Raw genomic sequence first — 20,321 nt, 5'->3', positions numbered from 1 at the left:
ATTAATATACGTAAATTATACTCAGAAAGCTCAGCACAAATTTTCATGAAAAATTCCGATTCTTTTATTCCGCTGAGAATCTTTCGTCGGAACGCGTGGCTTTAATTTTCTTTCGCAAAGAAACCTTTGCGAAACCTCGGTACCCGCAAAATTATTTCGATACCTAAATATGCTAACGTTAACTTGAATATAGACTGCCGGCTCGTTTCTTTCCAATAATAGAAAATTGCTAGAGAATTGTTATTCTCGTGGAACTGTTTTTACATCTAAATGAATATTTTCATCTTGCATTGTACGGTCGTAGAGGCAATTTACAAAAAAGACTCGAATTTCTGTAAAACTGTCTCGATGCTTCGTTCTGGCAAATTCTAAAGAAATTTCATTAAAGATCGGAATTCCGATACAATTTTATATTTTTCTCGATATGAAAGCTTCAATTTCTATTTGAAATTCATTTAACGTTCAAAGTTTACCGCCCGTTTCCATTAATCTTCGCGCTCGTTCGTACGATTTCAATCGGATCGTGCGGATAAGCGACAAGAAGATTCCTACGTTTTTTTTTTTTTTTTCTTTTCTCTCGAGTGAAACAAAAGTCCGGAACGTATGACTTATCTTTAAACATACTCGCTTCAAGAGATATAAATGTTCCTGTCTTTCCTCTGCTCGCTTAATGAAGAGCCGAGATATCGTTATATCGAACAGCTGGCAGAAAATTCATTTGCCAGTGACGACGCAAGAAAAGACCCATGCAAGACGTAAAAATTTATTATTCGTCGGACCTACGTGAGGGTCATTTATACGAAGTGTATGATTTATCGATGTGTTTCGATGCGTTCTGAATGAACATCCGATACGCTGAACGACTTTTTGGCCTCTATCCAAAGGGACGGGCGAGAGTCCGTGATTTGTGTGGCCATTTCGTGATTTTAATGCAGAATTCTCGATTAATTTCTTTCTGTTCAAACATCCAGCCAGAAAAAACCAACCAGCCGCATACGAGCTTCTTTTTTAACGTTACAAATGTATCACCGTGAACGAAGATCTACCTCCGAGTTACCCGAACTAATGTTCTTCAACAATTTCATTCTATGTCTCGGTTTATGTCCCACCACCTACGACGGTTGATAAATTTTCTAAAATATTTTGCTGTTTTAAAGTATCAAATTATTACGAAGATGCGTAACTATAAATATACGTACAAGTAATCGGAACAATATCAGAAGTGACATATGGACAAAATTCTAGTTTGCTGGAAAATTAATAAAGTTAGATTTTATTAAAAGTTTCTTACTACGAAACGTTGTAAAGCTCGCGAGAAAGTTTTAGAAGCCGACTTTATCCCTTTGAGATGACACTCGACAAGGTAAGCGCGAATCGCGTAAGCTGCAAGTTAGTCGCAAACAAGTAGATAGAATTGCGCGATGCGTAGAGAAATTGCACATCAAAGAAGCCATAGTTCCGGTTGGCACGGCTTGTTCGAGCTTTATTATCCAGCCGCGGCACTCTTAAGCCTTTAATTGGCAAGAAAGGAAAATTACAATGTACAGACGGGGCTGGCCCGAATGCCGATCGCGATCGACTATAAACGACGTGGCGAGTCCACCGCGAGATCTTCGGCCCAGAAGCTACGAATGCAACGAGCGGTAAAACAAAACATTCCTTACGTTCTATGTAATAAATACTGTGACGCGAATATTCTTTGTGCGGGTGGAGACAAACAGGAGGTGCCAAGATCATCCCCATCTTTGCAAATAAGTATAAAATAAATAGAGATTAGAGTTAGATTAGAGATTTCGAGTAAGGAGCAGGTAAAGATTAGGCTGACGATTAAATGTTTTTGTTCGTTGTATCCTTCGTCTTGTTTTATGTCGCAATATGGAAAATAAAATGGGTTTGAGCTCACGGGATCGTTCACGGCACCGTATATTTGAAAAACTTTCGTCCATCCCTCGAGCTGCTAGGTCTCGTTTATGAATTACGCTTCTTCATTTTTTCGATGGAATGCCGTACCTTTCTTCTTCTTTTTCTTTTTTCCTTTCCCTTTTTTTCTTTTTTTTTTTTTTTTTAGCGCCGTGTGCTGTACACGATATAGATCCGAAACGATTCTAAGTGTTTCGGATCCCATCGCTAGTTACAAGCTAAATAACAACGAAATACTTGGGACCGGTGGATCCGTAGGGAACAAAAGTGGCCAGCGGGCATTATGACGGGAAAAACGGTGAGAATGCCAGCCGGAATTTAAGCGGCGCGTTCCGCCGTACCGAGAGTCGGCACGCTTAGAACTTAGTAAATAAACGAGAAACACGCTGTATATAATTGGAAAGGAAGACGGAAAGAGCGGGTTGACGCGCGTAAGAACGCGAGCCGGACGTGGATGCGTGGATAGGGGCCGATAGAAAAACGAGGAACGCGTAAAGAGGGGAAAAATGAGCGCCGGATAAAAAGGATCTCGCGGCGAAACGAAGACGAGCGAGGCGGTAATTACGCCGTGTTGGAACCCTTTGACCATCCTCTCGCTCTCACTCTCACTCTCTCTCTCTCTCTCTCTTCAGAGCAAGATGAAACAGAAGCAAATTAAATATCGACGATGGCGGAAAGGAGTGGAAGATCCGCGCGGAATGCCACGCGTTTTCGCGGTCGATAATTCCGTGTCTCATCGACGTTTAAAATTGCTGTCTTCTTGTCCTCGGAACTGGTAAATTGCGTGATCGGATTTCTTGTTGGTACAGAGATAGGTTGTTTTCAATAGAGAAGTATTTCCCTCTTGATTCGCGGGCATTTTATATAGTCGCGTTATGCGCCATTATCCGGTGACATTCCCGTCGGATCCGAAGTTGTAACGTTAACAAAATATGTTCTACACGATTTACAGGGAATTACTTTGTAGCGTTAATTTCCCAACGTTATTGAAATCTTCGTTGCTTTATATTTCTCTATACGTTCGAACAATTTTCAACTTTACGAGCTGCTGAGTTTCGCTTATCAACCGCCTTCTCTTGATACACCGTAATTCTTCGATTCTATCTTTGCGAAACGCGATTCAACGAAGTGATTAGAACCTGGGTGTATCAAGTTCGTTATCGCGAATCCTTTTAAGATGTAGCAATAATTATTTCCTAACGACGACACGTACATGCGTCATCAACTCGGCAGACTTCCTTTTTCGTACCTTCTTCCTTCCTAGTATGCTTTCTCGGTCCTTTCTTTTTTTTTTCTCGACGACGCGATACGAACGCGACTAATAGCAAGGAGCGACCACGAGGAATTTATGTAGAGGAGTCGCTCCTCGTCGTACCGTTAAGCTCGGGTTGAAGGTAAGATAAGAGGGGAATTTGGTGGAGAACCTTCCCGCGTCAGATTGCAACAAATCATTGGCTGTATGTATACGCTTTGTTCGATATGTGACGAATGATAAATGTTGTCTAGGATTTGCAACAGTCAAAGAATAGCGTCTTTGTTGCGCTTGATGCCAGTAAGTCGTAGTCGGTTGGATAATCGGTTGGTATTTTCGATGTTTACGATGATTGATAAATGATATATATATATATTTGTTTATTTAATATACGTGTTGCTTGTTATACTGTATCAAGTGGTGTGCGTGATACGCATATAGATGCATACGAAAGCAACAAAGATACGTACATGTATAAAGAAGTTCGTAATGGACAAACAGTAAATCCTATAACGAGCAATTTGTAGCTGTCCATGCGAGATTTATATCTACAACATCGATCGATCGTTATTTTTAAAGGTACTAGTACTGTCTGAAAATGTTAACAAAATTCAACTTGCGAAATTATCCTAAAATCCGGAGGATATTTCTCAAGGAAAGATAAAGATTCCATTCAGGGTACGTGAGAAAGTTCTTTTCGTCTGTTGTTCAAAGATAAATGAAACATAATTGAAAACATAAATACGGCACAATGTATTTTTCATGACTTAGAATTATACACGAGATATTCTAAAAAAAAAACAAATACACAAAGCAATAATCCTATAAATTTAGACAACACGGAAAGTAAAATGTAGAATGAACGATATGTAGGTAAATAAGAAAGTCAGTAAATACAAGTACGGTTAGTAATGACGCCGAAAATAGCATTTTCGCATTCAAATAGCGTGACATTACGTTCCGTAACGTTATGGTCGTAACAATGTGCATCACCGTATATCGTGTTCGCGTAATCCTCCATTCAGTATCGAAAGCGCGAGTCTACCGATCGCTTTGCGATTTTTCTATACCTTTTTATTCCGACTATAGGCGTGCATCGTACGCGCAACGCGTAATACATGGAAAAGAAATTTCGCAACGTTAGAAATCGAAGGTTACGCGACCAAGGTCTGGGAAACACCGCCACTCGAGGAACACGTTAACGCGCGCGTGACGCCTACGAGGATAACGTCTAATGTAATGTATACAGTAATATGCAAAAGACACGAACCATTTACGATAGTAATTTCATAATGGAGATTAATGATATTTTTCGGAAATATTTCCACCTGATGTCGCGTGTAAGATGAGGTAATAAGTTCAACCACGTTTCCTTAATCAGTTAGGCGTTTTTGACGAGTATACTCGTCACGAACAAGTGACGATATTTAGCGTTACGACGAGCTCTGTCGGTAAAATTAAAAAATACAACGGTCGTTTCGTTACAATTTAATTGTACATTATAACAGCCACGTGTACTTTCTGTATGCTTTTGCTACACATTTTAGGTACACGCTTTTCAAAGCTTTCAAACAGGTAACTGGTTAAAAGAGTATGTCAAGCGTTAATATTTTCACGCATAAACATCTATCTAAAAGCAAGGAGTGATTGATTCGTCGCTTATAAATGTAGAAATTATTATAATAAATATATAAATCACTTTATAAGTTCAGATAGACGATTCCTTAGGAGGTGCGCATCGAGTGTTATTTTCTTCGCGTAAGATCTACCCAACTAAAGAGTAATTCGTTTATTCAGCTTCCGAGCGTTATTATATTCGAATAACGAAGAGAAGGTTATATAAAAATCACAAGATAGTGTCTTCTCTATTAATAAAGAAAGAATTGTAATATTCGAATAACGAAGAGAAGATTACATAAAAATCACAAGACAGTGTCTTCTCGATTAATAACAGAGAATTGTAATATTCGAATAACGGAGAGAAGGTTACATAAAAATCACAAGACAGTGTCTTCTCGATTAATAACAAAGAATTGTAATATTCGAATGACGAAGAAAAGATTACATAAAAATCACAAGACAGTGTCTTCTCTATTAATAAAGAAAGAATTGTAATATTCGAATAACGAAGAGAAGATTACATAAAAATCACAAGACAGTGTCTTCTCGATTAATAACAGAGAATTGTAATATTCGAATAACGGAGAGAAGGTTACATAAAAATCACAAGACAGTGTCTTCTCTATTAATAAAGAAAGAATTATAATATTCGAATAACGAAGAGAAGATTACAGAAAAATCACAAAACAGTGTCTTCTCTATTAATAAAGAAAGAATTGTAATATTCGAATAACGAAGAGAAGATTACATAAAAATCACAAGACAGTGTCTTCTCGATTAATAACAGAGAATTGTAATATTCGAATAACGAAGAGAAGATTACATAAAAATCACAAGACAGTGTCTTCTCGATTAATAACAGAGAATTGTAATATTCGAATAACGAAGAGAAGATTACATAAAAATCACAAGACAGTGTCTTCTCGATTAATAACGAAGAATCTTTTTAAACGCTTCTAAAAGGTAGCAAAACAGATTGAACACAATACCAAAGGACTTTCGTGTTCGTTCGTAGAAACAAAATATTTCCATTCGATAAATCCTTAATCGATACTGTTCGATACAAGATGATACAACGTGAGATCTGCGACGTAACGAGCCAAAGAAATAAATAAAGCCAGAAACAAGCAAAAGATAGATTACCTTGGTCCGGATGCGAGTTGAGTCACGGACTTGCAGTCGATTGGCGAACGAGGTCTATGCAGATCTGCGGTAAAAAGCTCGGCGATCTTCTCGGTAACGATCTTAATCGCCGTGTACACGTAAACTTTCTAAATGTAGCACGCACCGATATCGAAGAACGCGCGAGTACACGCCTTCCTTTCTGTGGGAAAATCAACTGATGAATCAGTTACTGATTCGAACATCAACTTTGTTATTCTTACGATTACATTCCTGGATAAAAAGATAGCGCGGACAATGCCAAACGGAAGTAGATATTAAGACACTTGCTATTATATAGTTGCATTCACTCACTGGAATGTAAGATACAATACAAATGCAAATTTTTGCGGATTTTTGTGTATTTATAGGAAATTGGAAAGCGCAAAATTGCGCAGAATGCATATAAAGTGAAAAAATATATAAAATATCCAAGGTATGGTGCTTTCCATAGTACTTGATAAATGAAACAACTTTCTACCCGGGACTTTTTAGGACTCTTTTTAGGAATTTAGGTATTTTCTTAATTACATTGTCGAATGTATAAATTTGCATAAAAATACACAGTCCATCGATGATTCTCGGTAGAGTTCAGTTTTATGATGTCGGAGCTTGGCTACGAAGGATCCAGCGGAAAGCTAAGCTACGTTATAACTAACCAGGCTAAGTTTAAAGATATTTGCCTCGACCTCAATTTGCACAGCTACTTCTCAGTTAGCAAATGACAGCACTGTGACTTCGAGAGTACACATACCCATACACTTGATGAATCATAGCAAATTCGTCTTACGATATCTACGTAAATATTCTTGCAAAGATAATCGAAGAAATTCGTTCGAACCACGAAATATAGCGAGCACCACGTTTCGGATATTTCATACTTTTTCTCTACGCGTGTCTCCACTGTCAAGCCTGCCGTGAAAGTATGAAAAATCCAGAGTCTATCGTAGGATCGATAATTAAGATCAATAACCCACGAGTAAGCAACAACGTTTCTGCAATTCCGTGCATATTCTATTGGAATACAATAAAAATATGGCGAGAACGATACACGGTTACGCAATTTAACGCTAAATCTTCTTAACGGTGCGGTAATGACCGTTCGGCCGAAAATTTCTGCCAATAAATCGTTATTCGACGGTCTGATTTATTACGTAGACCACGGCAGAAAAGCGACAAAGTATGAACGATTTGACAGTGATTATACGTGTGCGTTGATTGCGCTTGGCTGTCGAGATCGATTCGATCGGCCAGATCTCTTCCAGCTATAGGGACAAATGTGCTTTAATTATCGTAATCGGCGGATCACCGACGTTACCATCTTGCCAATTTCGATTAAATCACGCAATAGCGACCACTGTGTTGCGTACCGTGCGTGTAACGTGATCGTGTAATCAATTAAAATAAACGTTGGTGCAAACATTGAATAATAATCGTAAGCCAATATCGCGATGGTTGCCGTGTAATAAAGCGAATGGTTCGGAGACACGAGAAACGGAAATGGCTGGCGTAATGAAAATTAATTACGGCCGATCGTTAAAGCGCATCGGCGAGTTCGTATTTCTTGGCGATGTAGATCGAAAGAATACGAAAGAAGGCTGGAAAACGAGATCGTGTCGTTTTTCAAGAGGAAACCGTTATAGAAAATTCTGTCGTTCGTTTATCTTCCGATATGTACAATCTACATATGTAATAAACGCCGTGTCTCGACGAATAGAATTCACGATAATTACCCGTAGATTCCGGTCGTGTTTAGGAACCAGGTCGACAAAGCAGGTGTACACAGTCGGATTTGAAAGCCAGCAATACAGCCTTTCGCAAAAGTTTTCGTATAGCTACGATGCAAAGTCTACGCTTTACCGTTTACAGGAAACTAACGCTTTCAAAGAATAGATTTGCATATTGACTTGATGTCGTTAGTCGAAGGTGAAAGTACTTCGATCGAGGTTCCTCTAAAAGACTTGGATACGATAAAATTATTATAATAAGTAGACTCGCGGATTTTTATGTACTTACGATGCTAGTTATAATACTTAGTAGATAAACGATTCTCTATTCAGGTTTTATATGTTTCTCATTATATCGGAAGAATGTAAATTTGCAGTTATTTTATAATTGAATAACAAATAATCGTAATTGTTATATTTTCCATGGACTTTGATAATTCTCATTGGAAGAAACATTACGCAAAAGTGTCATCTGCTGTTGGCGTACGTTCGTCTCCTTTTATTTTAGAAAAAGCAATATATCAAAATGTTTTCGGTGATATTATTTCTTACGAATTTATACATTAAATCGATGGTTCTTCTTCGTAATTTGTTACGTTACATTGTTATTCTCTTCCTCTGTCACGCAGATATAATACAACTCAACGTCTTTGAGAGTGGTAAAAAGCGATGACCACGAAAAAAAGAAAAAGGTGACGAGCTTTTATTTTAAAAATCGCGAAGATCGTTTCCACTCGCGCGTTACAGCCCGTAACTAGGATAACTGGAGAAATTGGCAGCAAAAAGCTGATAGTAAAACAATTACAATAATTTTACATATAATGACTCCTGTATTGTGCTAATTTCTTGTGAAATTATTCTGCGAATTCCATGCTCACAATACATACTTAAATTCCACTCCCACCGTACCCGTACCCTCGATGTCCAGCGTGAGAAATTTTGCGGGTGGAAATTTTTTTACCGTTATCGATGCAACGATATTACATAGGCGAGACGACGATGGGTTTCATTAAGGGTCGTGCAACCAGTATCATTAACTTCTCTTACGAATAGCGTTACTCGTCGTGAATAATACGAGTACCATCGCAGAGAACTGTAGAGACCGCATAGTAACCTACTGTTTTGATCGGTGTTGAATACAATGAACACGGTCCTGCACCCCTGCTATACTGTTACTGTATTCTTTTCAAGTTTGTTAATCAAGCATCAGTGCCGGTTATTATCGTGCCGCGTAATCTACGGATACCTCGGTCCATTATATGTATATAGGTGCAACGGTCTGATATAAAACGATAATTGCAGTTATGCAGCGTAGGCTGCAACGTTAACGCACGATGCAGTTAGAGGAATCGGGATTGCCGGTTGAAAATGCGAGATAAGAAATTTAAGAGCGTCGTTGCGTTTAATACGACGAGGTCGAGAGCATATTTGTGAGAAAATTACAAGATCGTCCTGTAATTGAAAGATCGTCTCAGTGGCTTGACAAAATTTCACGAGCAAATCGTAATATCGACAGATAAGAACGTTTCGATGATTAATGGTTTCGCAACTAAGGAATTTGTCATTAGTTGATATTGACAAAATCCGCATTTCCTTAGTTGTCAACCCAAAGAATCCCATATTTTCATGAACTTTGCCAAATGGATGATAAATTGCTTCCTAAACGGGTATTCCTCTCGTCTGGCAAATGCTCGACGAGTATACTCGACGTATTACGAATCTTTGCGCATCTTCGTACGTCTTTATCTATTTCACGTACATTTTAATGGTTTCGCAAACAAGGAGTACGTATTAGTCGACATTGACAAAAACTCTCACTCATTTATTTGCCACCCTGAGCGACGCACCGACTTATTTGCCATACCAAAAAATTCCATACTTTCATGAACCCAAAAAATTCGTATTTTCATTAAGTTTGTCAAATGAATGATAAATTGCTTCCTAAACGGATATTCCTCTCGTCTGGCAAATGCTCGACGAGTATACTCGACGTATTACGAATCTTTGCGCATCTTCGTACGTCTTCACGTATTTTATGTACATTTTAAGCTCGTAGTATTGGTAATTTGTAGTTTGCGACGAGTAAAATTTCGCTGAGAATTTTAGTACAATTATACGAAGGGTAAAACAAACTCGTGAGACGATCGTTGGAGCGCAAAAATCACGATAACGGTAACAGAATGGTAGAAATAAGACGAGCGCCACACCTACGTCGAAAAATGAGAAATTCCCTCGGAAAGCTCGTCGCTGGTCCGATGTTTCAGGCTGAAAGAAGACTGAACGCTGAGGGGATTTCGACGGCTGAAAGGCAGCGCCTCGTGCGCGCATCGAAATCACCTCGTCCGTACTACGCCTGATCGCGTATCGAAATCTCCGCGCGAGCGTTAAACGCGAGTCGCGGACGTCGGGACGCCATTTTCTCATTACAGGAGCAGCGTCGAGGTAAACGTAATCGCAGAGTCTGTGGGACTCTTTTCGCGGGCAATGGGTCGATTCCGATGGCGACGCAACGAAATCGGAACAAATTGGCGCGGCGACCGTGAGGCACGAACCCTGGCTGCCCGAAGCACAACGAAGACCGAGAGGAATACAGAGAAGAAAAAGAAACGAAAATTTACGTTTCGCTTGGGAAGAGAAAAAAGGAAAGAAATCTGCCTTTTGCTTAACCCAGCGCCACTGCGATCCTCGAATCTTTATATTTCCATCTTACAGTTCATTTCGGCAAACGAAAGAATCCGTGCGACGTTTTAAGAAAATGTTCGACATGAAATAACCGAAGCGAGAAATCAGACGTACCGGTGAGACTCGCTTCGTGTTTCGTGCAGACTGAAGAGAGGTTTTAACGTTGGAAAAATATAATTGGGTGTGGAGTGTGACGTGAAAGAACGCGGTGGAATCAAGAAGAACGAAGAAATCCAGCTTTTGCCTAAGAAGAGGAGTAAGAAGAAGAAGAGAGAGGCAGGGAAAGAAGCGAAACAGCGACGAAAATTAAAGGAAGAAAAGTAGCGTTCGGCTCGGTTCCCACGAGGTGGTGGACCCGCCAAAAAGTAAGGTAGCGTGAAGCGTTGCCTAGCCGACAAAGCTAACTCGCTCGACTTTAAGAAGAAGTCGGATGAACGGCGTACAGTGCCTGTTAGCCGAACGGGAAGGATGAAGATGAAGAACGGCGGTGCGTGAAGATCTCCTGCTGTCAGTCGGTGGTCAACCGTCTCGGAGGAAGGACGTGTGGTGCCGCTTGCCTTCTGCCTCGTCTCGATCCTCTCTCGTCGAACTACGATATACGTTTTCTTCGAAACCTATCGTTCAACGATTTGCCTACGTTCGCTAAAACACTCGCTCCTTATAAATTAGAAAAAAGAGAGACGAGCAAAAGGGACATCGGTTAAACGATCGCGAATGAATTTGTCGTTGAAAACATCGAACCGATCGCGGTGCTTGGATAAACCGCGTGATCGAAATTTAGAGTTTCTTTATTTCTTGGTAAAGACGTTGGATTAGCGGTTGATCGTCGGACATAGGGAGGAGTTTATCGTGCGAGAAGTCATAGGGAAAGTGATCAGAGGCAATCGTAAGCGATCGAAAACGATCGATGTTAATTGCAAACGATTCTGGTGATCGGTATCGAAGCTGAGATTCTGCGTTTCAAACGGAGTGAAAAATGGGACCAGCGTGGTTCGAAAGCATTTAAAACAGGTCTGAAAAATGAACTGGTTTTTTATGGGTCGACCCATTAAAAGGTAGACAGAGCGAGAGAAGAAAAAATACGTTGGTCGCGTATGAATATATCGGCAACTGTGCTTAACGGGACTATTGAGGACTGTGAAAAAAAAAATTGTGCTACAACCGTGACCTTGAATACCACGGGCATCGCGAACATATCGTTGGCCTATGCGTGTCTACGCGCGCGAATCTCCAGCTCGAGCGGAGGCGTATAACACTCGCGTTTCCCTCGAATAAATTTCCGCCTCTGTTTTCTCTAACGATCGGTAGTAATCGTTCACGGACGACTGCAGAAGAAAAGGAACTGTGTCCAACAATGAACGCGTCTGGAAACGTTTGAGACGACGGCAACGACGACGACGGCGACGACGCGATCCCATTGTCCGTGGAAGTTGGACGTGAGTGGAAAAAGAGCAGCAAGGAACTGGTGCTGGAAGAGAAACGAAGAGGAATCAATGAAAGATGGCTTCTATGTGTGGCAGCAGCAGCAAAAGTTACCCGGCGATTAACACCGGCAGCTACTACAGACCAGCAGCTTATCCTTATCAGGTGAGTGATACCGGCGTTGTGCCGCCAAGTGGATCGAGTGGGAAATGGGAAAAAGGAGGACGCAAAATGGGAAACATCGAGTCGTGTAAAAATGCAAGTATTTGCGCGAAATCGGAGGCCAGGATTGAATATAAAATAAAGGCGAAATGTTTACGTAAAGTATAATACTAGTAGTTAGCTTCTGTGGGGTATTTAGGATCGAAAGAATCTGTGGGGAATTAAATATTATACGAAGCAGAGGAGATCGAAATTTGCGCGTATCACAACGCCGTATTAAAACGGTAAACCAAGGCAATGCTTTTGGATTTGGCCATTTCTGGTTTATAAATACTTCTATAAATATTTTGGTTCGAGTATTTTTGTCTCTCACGGAAAATATCATCTGTCATCGTAGTATCATTTAGGTAGTTTCACACTTACAATTGGTTAAGTAACGGTGACTGTCTCGGCGATCCATACAGTGAAGTTTATTTTTCTTCTGGTAGTTTGCATCTGGTACGTCGGATGAGACACGAGTGGAATTAAGCTACGAAAATTTGAAAGCGAGTTGCGATCGAATTCAAAATTGTCACAAGTGAAATGGTTAAAAAGCTGTGTAAAAAGAAGGGAAAATTCTAAATGTAAATGATCCGAGAGCAGACAAATTTACAAAACGAAGGGAAACATTGACGAATTAAAGACTACGAAGTATCGACAGACTAATTTCAAGTTCGACGTACGAAGTATCCGTTAAAAATTTCGAGATCTATTTATAAAAATAACGTAGTAAGAAATCCGAAGTTGGAGAAATAGAAGAGATCGAATGTAATTCTTCTCCATGAGAAACATACGAAAAAATCATGACATCGGTTAGACCCGTCTCCGGATATTCGGATGCTTACACTTCAACTCCGTTATGATCCGTACCGGAAATCATTCTGACGTGCATCGCGGCGAACGCATTAAGTTTACGAAGGAGGAGTGTGACTGCATTTATTAAAAGAAAACCCGTTTCACAGGCAGCGTGCGCAGCACAAGTAAAATTCGATGAATAATGCAATACATAATCGATTGTTCAGACATTTTAGACCATTAGTTTTTGAGCAGTTATGAAGGGAAAATCCAAACGTTTAAATATGATGGTCGTATACTAACTTGTACCAGGAATTTAGAATCGCAGTGTACACGGATAAATCAATTTATTAGAAGCTAATATACGTATCGTGTTCGTTCCAATGCGCATTACGTAAACACGTACATAAAAATACTAATCGTTATAAATATTCCGCGAACAACGCGATAATAAAAATGGAAATGCTATTGAAAAACGTAATTCATAAAGGAACAACAGAAAAATATTTTGTCGAATATCGACAATCATCGTCGCTTCACTAGTGGTACGTAACTCGATGATACGTAACTACCATCGTCCGTGTTTGCTGTTAATGCGAAAAAGTTTCTTCCCTTTGACGTTATCAGAGATAGGAAACGAACCGATACATTTGAAATGCTTCGGTTTATTCCTCTTCGTAAACCGTAAGAACACGAGCGCTGTTGGCGTCAATTTTTAAGCGACAGTGTACGAAACAGACACGAATACCGATTGACACTAAAAGTGACGAATAACGGAGCAAAAACAGTTCTCGCTCGAGTTCCATGGAACTCGTTAGAGATTTCTCGATGCCTGTTCCGTTCCACCGTTTCCCGTTATTAGCCGACGAAGCGAACAAAAACTGTCTGCGACGAAGGGGAGCATCGAAAGTGAGAAAAAGGAAGGAAACCTTCTCGAAAGATAAGATAGGAGCCGATAACGGACCTAACGAGAAGGAATGCTTTCAGTGTCAATCGCACGCCTCGAGAAACGTGCATGAGGAAAAAGAAGAAGAAAAAAGAAAACAAAGAACAATGTGTAACTACACGCTGCGCTGTGAATTTTTGACGTGTAAAATCTGAAAATAAGGGCGGTATTTGTGTGCGATAATTACGGTTGAAATTGTTACTAAATTACACTGTAATTTCCGTGGAAACGCGTAGCAGGTACCGCCGCTTCCAACGCAGCGAACATAATTATTTCTCGGAGTATTGAAAACGTTGCGCGTGTAAAGTGCGAATTTCATTGTTTTTGAGGAACGTTACTTGCAAGCTTTAAGCGCTGTGACACCATCGTCGTTCCGTTGCACGTCGATTTCAATTTGGAAATTACGAGGAGGAAACGTGACGGATCCATTTCTGTTCGTCTTTATTAGCTACATTTCCGCGGTACCACATTTCTTTTTGCATTTCTTGGCTTTCACGCAGCTTCATCACGTGCGAATCGTTTGTCCAAATATTTTGAAATTGGCTCGCACGCGGCTTCGCTTTCAGATGTACTCTTTGTCTTCGTTGAGACGATTATTCGTCTTCCTCGTTGGTAATTTTCATTCGAAGTAAGAAGCGTCGAAATCGATAGCGTTTAACCGAAAATATCTCAAAGCCATTTTCATTCGCTGCTTTAAGACGCCGATTATTTTTATCGGAATAATTAATCGTCTTCTTTAGTCGTAATTTTCATTTCAAGTAAGAAGCGTCCAAGCCAATAGCGTTTAACCAAAAAAAATGTCAAAGTCGTCATTTTCATTCGGTGTTTTAAGCCAGGAATTATTGTAACTGAAATGATTATTCGTCTTTTTTATTCGTGATTTTCATTTTAAAGTAAAAGGTGTCCAAGTCAATGGCATTTAACCAAAAAAAAAAAAAAATCTGAAAATCATTTTCACTCGTTGCTTTAAACCGCCAATTACTTTTATTGGAATAATTAATCGTCCTCTTTATTCGTAATTTCCATTTTAAATAAAGATTGTCCAAGTCTTGACAACATTTAACCGAAAAGATCCGAAAATCACTTTCATTCGCCGCTTTAAACCACCAATTACTTTTATTGGATTAATTAATCGTCTTCTTTATTCGTAATCTTCGTTTTAAATAAAACGTGTCCAAGTCGATGTAACATTTAGCCGAAAGGATCTGCAAATCATTTTTTCATTCGGTGCTTTAAACCACACACACACACACACACACACCTTAAGAAACCTTAACAGCAGCGACATTGAAACCTTCACAAACATCAACCGGACGAAACCTTCGAGTCCTTGTCAAACAATTCTCGCGCGAACAGCCTTTTTATATTTTCAACGATCTCAGAAAATAATTACACGGTACACACGGTGGCTAAGGTCTGTTCTCAAAGGAAGTTATCCGTCCCCACGGAGGACGCGTCCAAATTATACAATCGAGCATTGTCCTGTTACGCGTTGCAGCCGCCTCCTGACTCGAAATTCCACCATCTTGGTGGTCCGACGAACAAGATCCGCGACGTTTCTTTCGATAGACGTAATTAAATGCGTCGCCGACTGTGGCATAAAACAATATGAAGCAGAGGGACCACACGTACGTACACCTCCGTTCATAAGTATGGGAAATCCGCACAAAACCGCGTATTTAAAATTTTTTATTTAATTTCATCTAATTTAATTTACGAAACGAATCGTTCGATCAACATTATAATTATTAAATACCTTCATCGTAAAAATACGATACCATGCAACTGCACTTAGTGGAAGAAAATCTTAGTTAACGTCCGGTTAATCGAGCCCTTGCCGAATGGGAAAATCTAGCGAACCAGCGAATTACGTAAGTCTCTTCGTCTTCCAACCAGTTCAGACGAGTGAAATTTGGAAAAGTTCAAACATGGTGGTCGAGTTAACAACGAAACGAAATCGCTTGCTTTTTAATCTGTTTGCCACGAAGTTTAGTTTCGGAAATCCATCGCGGTGTGCGTAGCTAAAATCAAACACTGACGTGTATGCACGTCGAACGCGGTTAACTGGTTAAAGAAATTTGACTCGATAATAATTGCAATAGTACTAAATAGTAGGACGAATACTCTATCTTTAGACATCTCTACTTGTAGTTTGTATCGTTATGTGAATTCTGTGCATTTTTACGTTCTCGATTTTCCCACAATTACGTAACAATTGAAAATATATCCTTTATAATTATATCTCGTAAATTACATTGCCTGAAATTAATGCGAAATATATTCTACGAAGAAAAAATATTTTCCATAGATATGCTAACACTTATGAACGAAGGTGTAGCCGAGAGCCGTCTGTCTGAGTCGTGGAAACCTTGGCCTTGTCTTGCATGAAAGCGTTACATAAGTTTGCCTCGCTTGGCATCGCGAGAAGATGACGATGATCCTCGGCTTTCTTCTTTCCTTTTCTCCTCGACTGTCTCGACACGCCTTTCCTTGCCACTTCCATACCTTCTTCTATCCTCGGTCGAGCATACGCCTCTCTCGCGTGCAACTCTATGCCAGCATCTAAAATATGAATGCATTCAGAGTTAGAAGGACGCCGGAGAGAAGAGACACTGTTGTACTGTTCGCTGCAAGATGCGCATTTCTCGTCCATGATTCTTGGATATTTGCGTTTGATCTTCTTACGTGCAAACCATGAATATTTATGCATTTATGCAAAATTTGAAGGTACAAAAACGCATCGACTGCATCGGAATGCAGGAGTAACAAAAGTATGGTACCACTCGTAACATTGAACATTTGACCATCCTTCGTACGACAAACATCCTATGATATTAATCCTATGATAAAGTCATTATTAATGGAACAAAATTGCAGGAGATCTCACGACAAGATCAACGCGTTTAGTTCTAAGAGAACCGATTAAACGTCATTTTATCAAATCGTCCAGAAAATATGTATTTTCATTATTTAAAAAAGATCGATCTTTAATCCTTTGTATACTCCAAATTAACGAATCTCGTCCTAAATTCTACATAAGACATCATTTAACGTGCCCGATAAGTATTTTACATACTTGAAAAATAAGCGAAACAATTTTGTAAAATATTCTTCTAATATTTCCTATCTCGTACGTTTGTTTTTTGATATACCTATCTCAATTATGTGTCCAAATTCTCTGTCGAGCACGTGAAATACTTTGCGCGTCCATTAACTCGCGCTTAATCGCTCGTATCGTCTGTCCACGTTGGTTTTATCGACTCCAAATATCGTTGCTCGGTTCACCAAACATTCCTAATCGTACGACACAGATTGCTCGTGCCCCGTTAGTACCGTTGTTGAATCGCCGACAAACGACAAACATCGCGATTAGCGCGCATTTATTCGCGGCTAAACCGCGAAACAACCGATAAAGTTCTCCACGCTGTCAATCGTTTTCTACCTGTGAAACGAACGCGACACGAACCGAATGCGAATTAACGCGCGACATTCACAGGAAGGAACAGCCGCCGAGATAAAATTGCCGATTCTCTGCTAATTTTTTCACGTTAATTTGAATGCATGCGTTATCCCATCGGTTGTCCATTTACCTACGCGGTGTTCCGTTAAAATCACAGGTTGCAAACGAGTGGACGTCGTGCAATTAAAATCGTGCAACGCAATTACGGCTTTTCCACGCATCAAGATAAAGCATATACCACTTCTGCGTGTCATTCCGGTCAAAGACACGCGTGCTCGGCACTGCTATGTCCATTGACCCTGCAGCAACAGATACACCATTGTTTCAGAGTTCGATGCATTCCTACTTTTCCTTTTCAAGTCCAGCGTAACAGCGTAAACGTCGAGAAGGTGTTCGTTTTCGTTTCCTACGGAATGCATCGCAGTTCTGTTCAACGTCTCGTAAAGTTACGATCTGAACCTTCCGCGAAACCAAATCGACCAACCCCCGTTTTTCATCAATTTCTCCGTCTTATATCGCAAGCACAACGATCGCTACTTGGATTCTCGATATACGAATTATACGCAATATACGATATATATGCGTAAACGATGTCTTAAATCCGAAAGTAGAGTCTAGATAAATTTCTAGTCGTTCGAACGTGAAACCTGTAGCGTTCTTTGTCCTCGAACAAACGCAATTTATTTGTTGGAGTTGCCTGGTTGTCGTTGCGAGCTCCTCAAATCCGAACAACCACTACGGTGTATGTTGGCGCACTAGGGCTGACTCATCTCGTATCGATTCACGCGACAATGTCAGCAACCTCGACCGGCAGACTACGATTGTCCTTAAGCTATCATACTCTGACAGCTTAAGTAATTACAGGCTACGTGGTGCCGCGTACGATTCCACGACCAACGATTTACGAATCGAGGATAGAAGGCGAAAAGGGCTCGGCTATGATTTACCGATATAACCGATATACGCGCGGCGGCTGGTCGTAGGGCGATAAGCGTGTTCCTTGCTAATAATTTACAAACGAACCGGCGGTCAAGGGAATTCGCGATCGTACAAAAGGTTGGCGCGTCGAAGAACGCGCGAAGGGAGGCAGCTCCGGTCCTTTTGTCGACGCCGGGAGGCCGTAAGAACGCGAGCGCCAGACAAATCGCTATCAGCCGCGGCAATGCAACGAGAATAATGACTATAATCCTCGGGCTGATTTTTCATCTTTGTCAACCGTCGCGTTATACAATGTAAACGCGGCGGGAAATTGTTCCCGAAAGACACGGCGAGCAAGCGCATCAATAACCATCCTGCGAACGCAACGTATACACGGTGTTTCGGAAAGTTAGATTAAGTTGGTTGTATTTAAAATTGTTGGATAGTGCAGATACATCTTTGCGAATTGTCTGATTGATAATTATTACCGTAGCAATTAAGTTTGTTGCTGTATCGCGTGCTTGCTCGTATTTCAGGCTACTGCGAACAGGATTGTATTGGTTATTATTGTAGCAATATGTGCGCACATAAACGCTGCGACATACTAACGTGATATCCGTTACGGTTCGACCGACGTCAATTTTCTTAGTTTTATAATCTCTCGCACAAAGTGCAATATGATTCTTACTTCCTCGGCGTTTCTAATGTCTAACAACTCGGGGATAATTCTTTTCCCCTAATCTTGCTGATACTCGATGCACGCGAATACAACACGCTTTGATGTCTCTCCTTTCTTCCCGAATTACATAGTCGGCAGTCTTGATTTAAAAGTTAATTCATCGTGAATCTACAGCGTGATAAAATTCACCGCAACCGTAAAAATTCGCGAACCTATCTAAATACTACGAAACAGTTGACAATTATTATCGTCTTGAATCATAGTACATCTTTTAAGGTTTTTAAGGTAACAACCTGTATCTTCTATTTGGCATCGATTTATCATCGTTTTCGGTAGAGTGCGATGAAATTCACTGTAACCACAAACCCGCTACATATATCTAAATACTTGCGAGCATTATAAACGTAACTCGAGGCAGCATAACACTCGCGAGCGGTAGTATAAATATTATTTCGCCGTAGCGGTCTTTTAAAAACACTCTTGGAACGTCTGCCACGGGAGGATTCTCGAGGAAGGGAACGAAAGGTAACAAAGACGGTGATTAAAGCGATGATAACAATGCTGTCGTTCATCTTCTTCTCGGTCTCTCCCCGTGATTCTCGCGGTGGTTCGAAAACGTCGTTGTTGTTCTGCGCGCAATGCCCCAACCAGCTCCTCCTCCATTATCATCGTTGAACGTTTCCTTGATCGCCTCTTCGTGTCTGCGACGATTCCGGCGTGTTCCCCTGCTTTATTTTTCTCGGCTGCACGCTTCGGTAACCGAGCTCGAGTGACACTAAATCCTCGAAGTGGCACTGACCTAGCTGGCAGCCGGCTAGGACCAGCAAGAGGTGGACCGTTTCACGGCTCTCCGTCGTGGCTCTTGGGTACTGTTATTTCGCTGGCATACTTCGCTTCGAATACCAAACGAATTCAGCCGGTGGAAGATCCGACGAGCGAGAAAGGAGGGACAATGATGTATCGAGAATGCCATCTAAAAGGAAGGATAGATCGGTAGAGATCAGTCAAGGTTGAACGGTTCGGTTCAATGGCCGAATTCTTTCGATATTTTCCAGGAAAATGTTTACACCAGCGGTTTCTTACGCTGTATAAAGTATTTGTAATATCTTGTATGGAGTGTACGCTGTACAAAGTATTCGTACTACTTTATACACGGTGTTGGTATTTTTTTTCTCGCAGAGAAATAGGATTGGCATATTCCAAGAGTGTTGAGGTAATGCTGGTAATTAGTTAACGCTGATTCTATGTAACACTGACTGAAACGGATCGATCGTCAAGAACGGTCAAGGTCTTTTTCTTGCAAAATTTATTAGAGCGATTAAAATGAGGTAAATTCCATGGACTAACGTAATGTAAATACGACTTGGATAGACGCGGACATTCTGGCGAATGAAAGTATTCACAGATGTATTTAAAATACGATGTGTAAAGTTCGGGTGGTTGATAAGAGCCAAATTACTGGATATTACAATTGTAGAAAGACTGGAGCGAAACGAGGTAGAGGGAGAGACGATTCGTTGCATCAAATAACGTATTCC

General features: G+C 40.5%; 1 protein-coding gene across 1 annotated transcript in view; it reads left to right on the top strand.

The window, feature by feature from the left end:
* Positions 1–10,497: 10,497 nt before the first annotated feature.
* Positions 10,498–20,321, top strand: part of LOC117233622 — a 33,027-nt gene continuing 23,203 nt past the window's right edge. The window contains exon 1 of the mRNA XM_033494094.1: positions 10,498–11,949. Within this exon, the coding sequence (XP_033349985.1) occupies positions 11,863–11,949 (87 nt within the window). The 5' untranslated portion in view covers positions 10,498–11,862. The remainder of the gene's footprint in view (positions 11,950–20,321) is intronic.

This window comes from Bombus vosnesenskii, unplaced genomic scaffold, assembly GCF_011952255.1.
Source record: "Bombus vosnesenskii isolate JDL3184/JDL3185 unplaced genomic scaffold, Bvos_JDL3184-5_v1.1 scf7180000013298, whole genome shotgun sequence".
Classification (NCBI taxonomy): domain Eukaryota; kingdom Metazoa; phylum Arthropoda; class Insecta; order Hymenoptera; family Apidae; genus Bombus; species Bombus vosnesenskii.
This window is presented reverse-complemented; position numbering and strand designations above follow the sequence as displayed.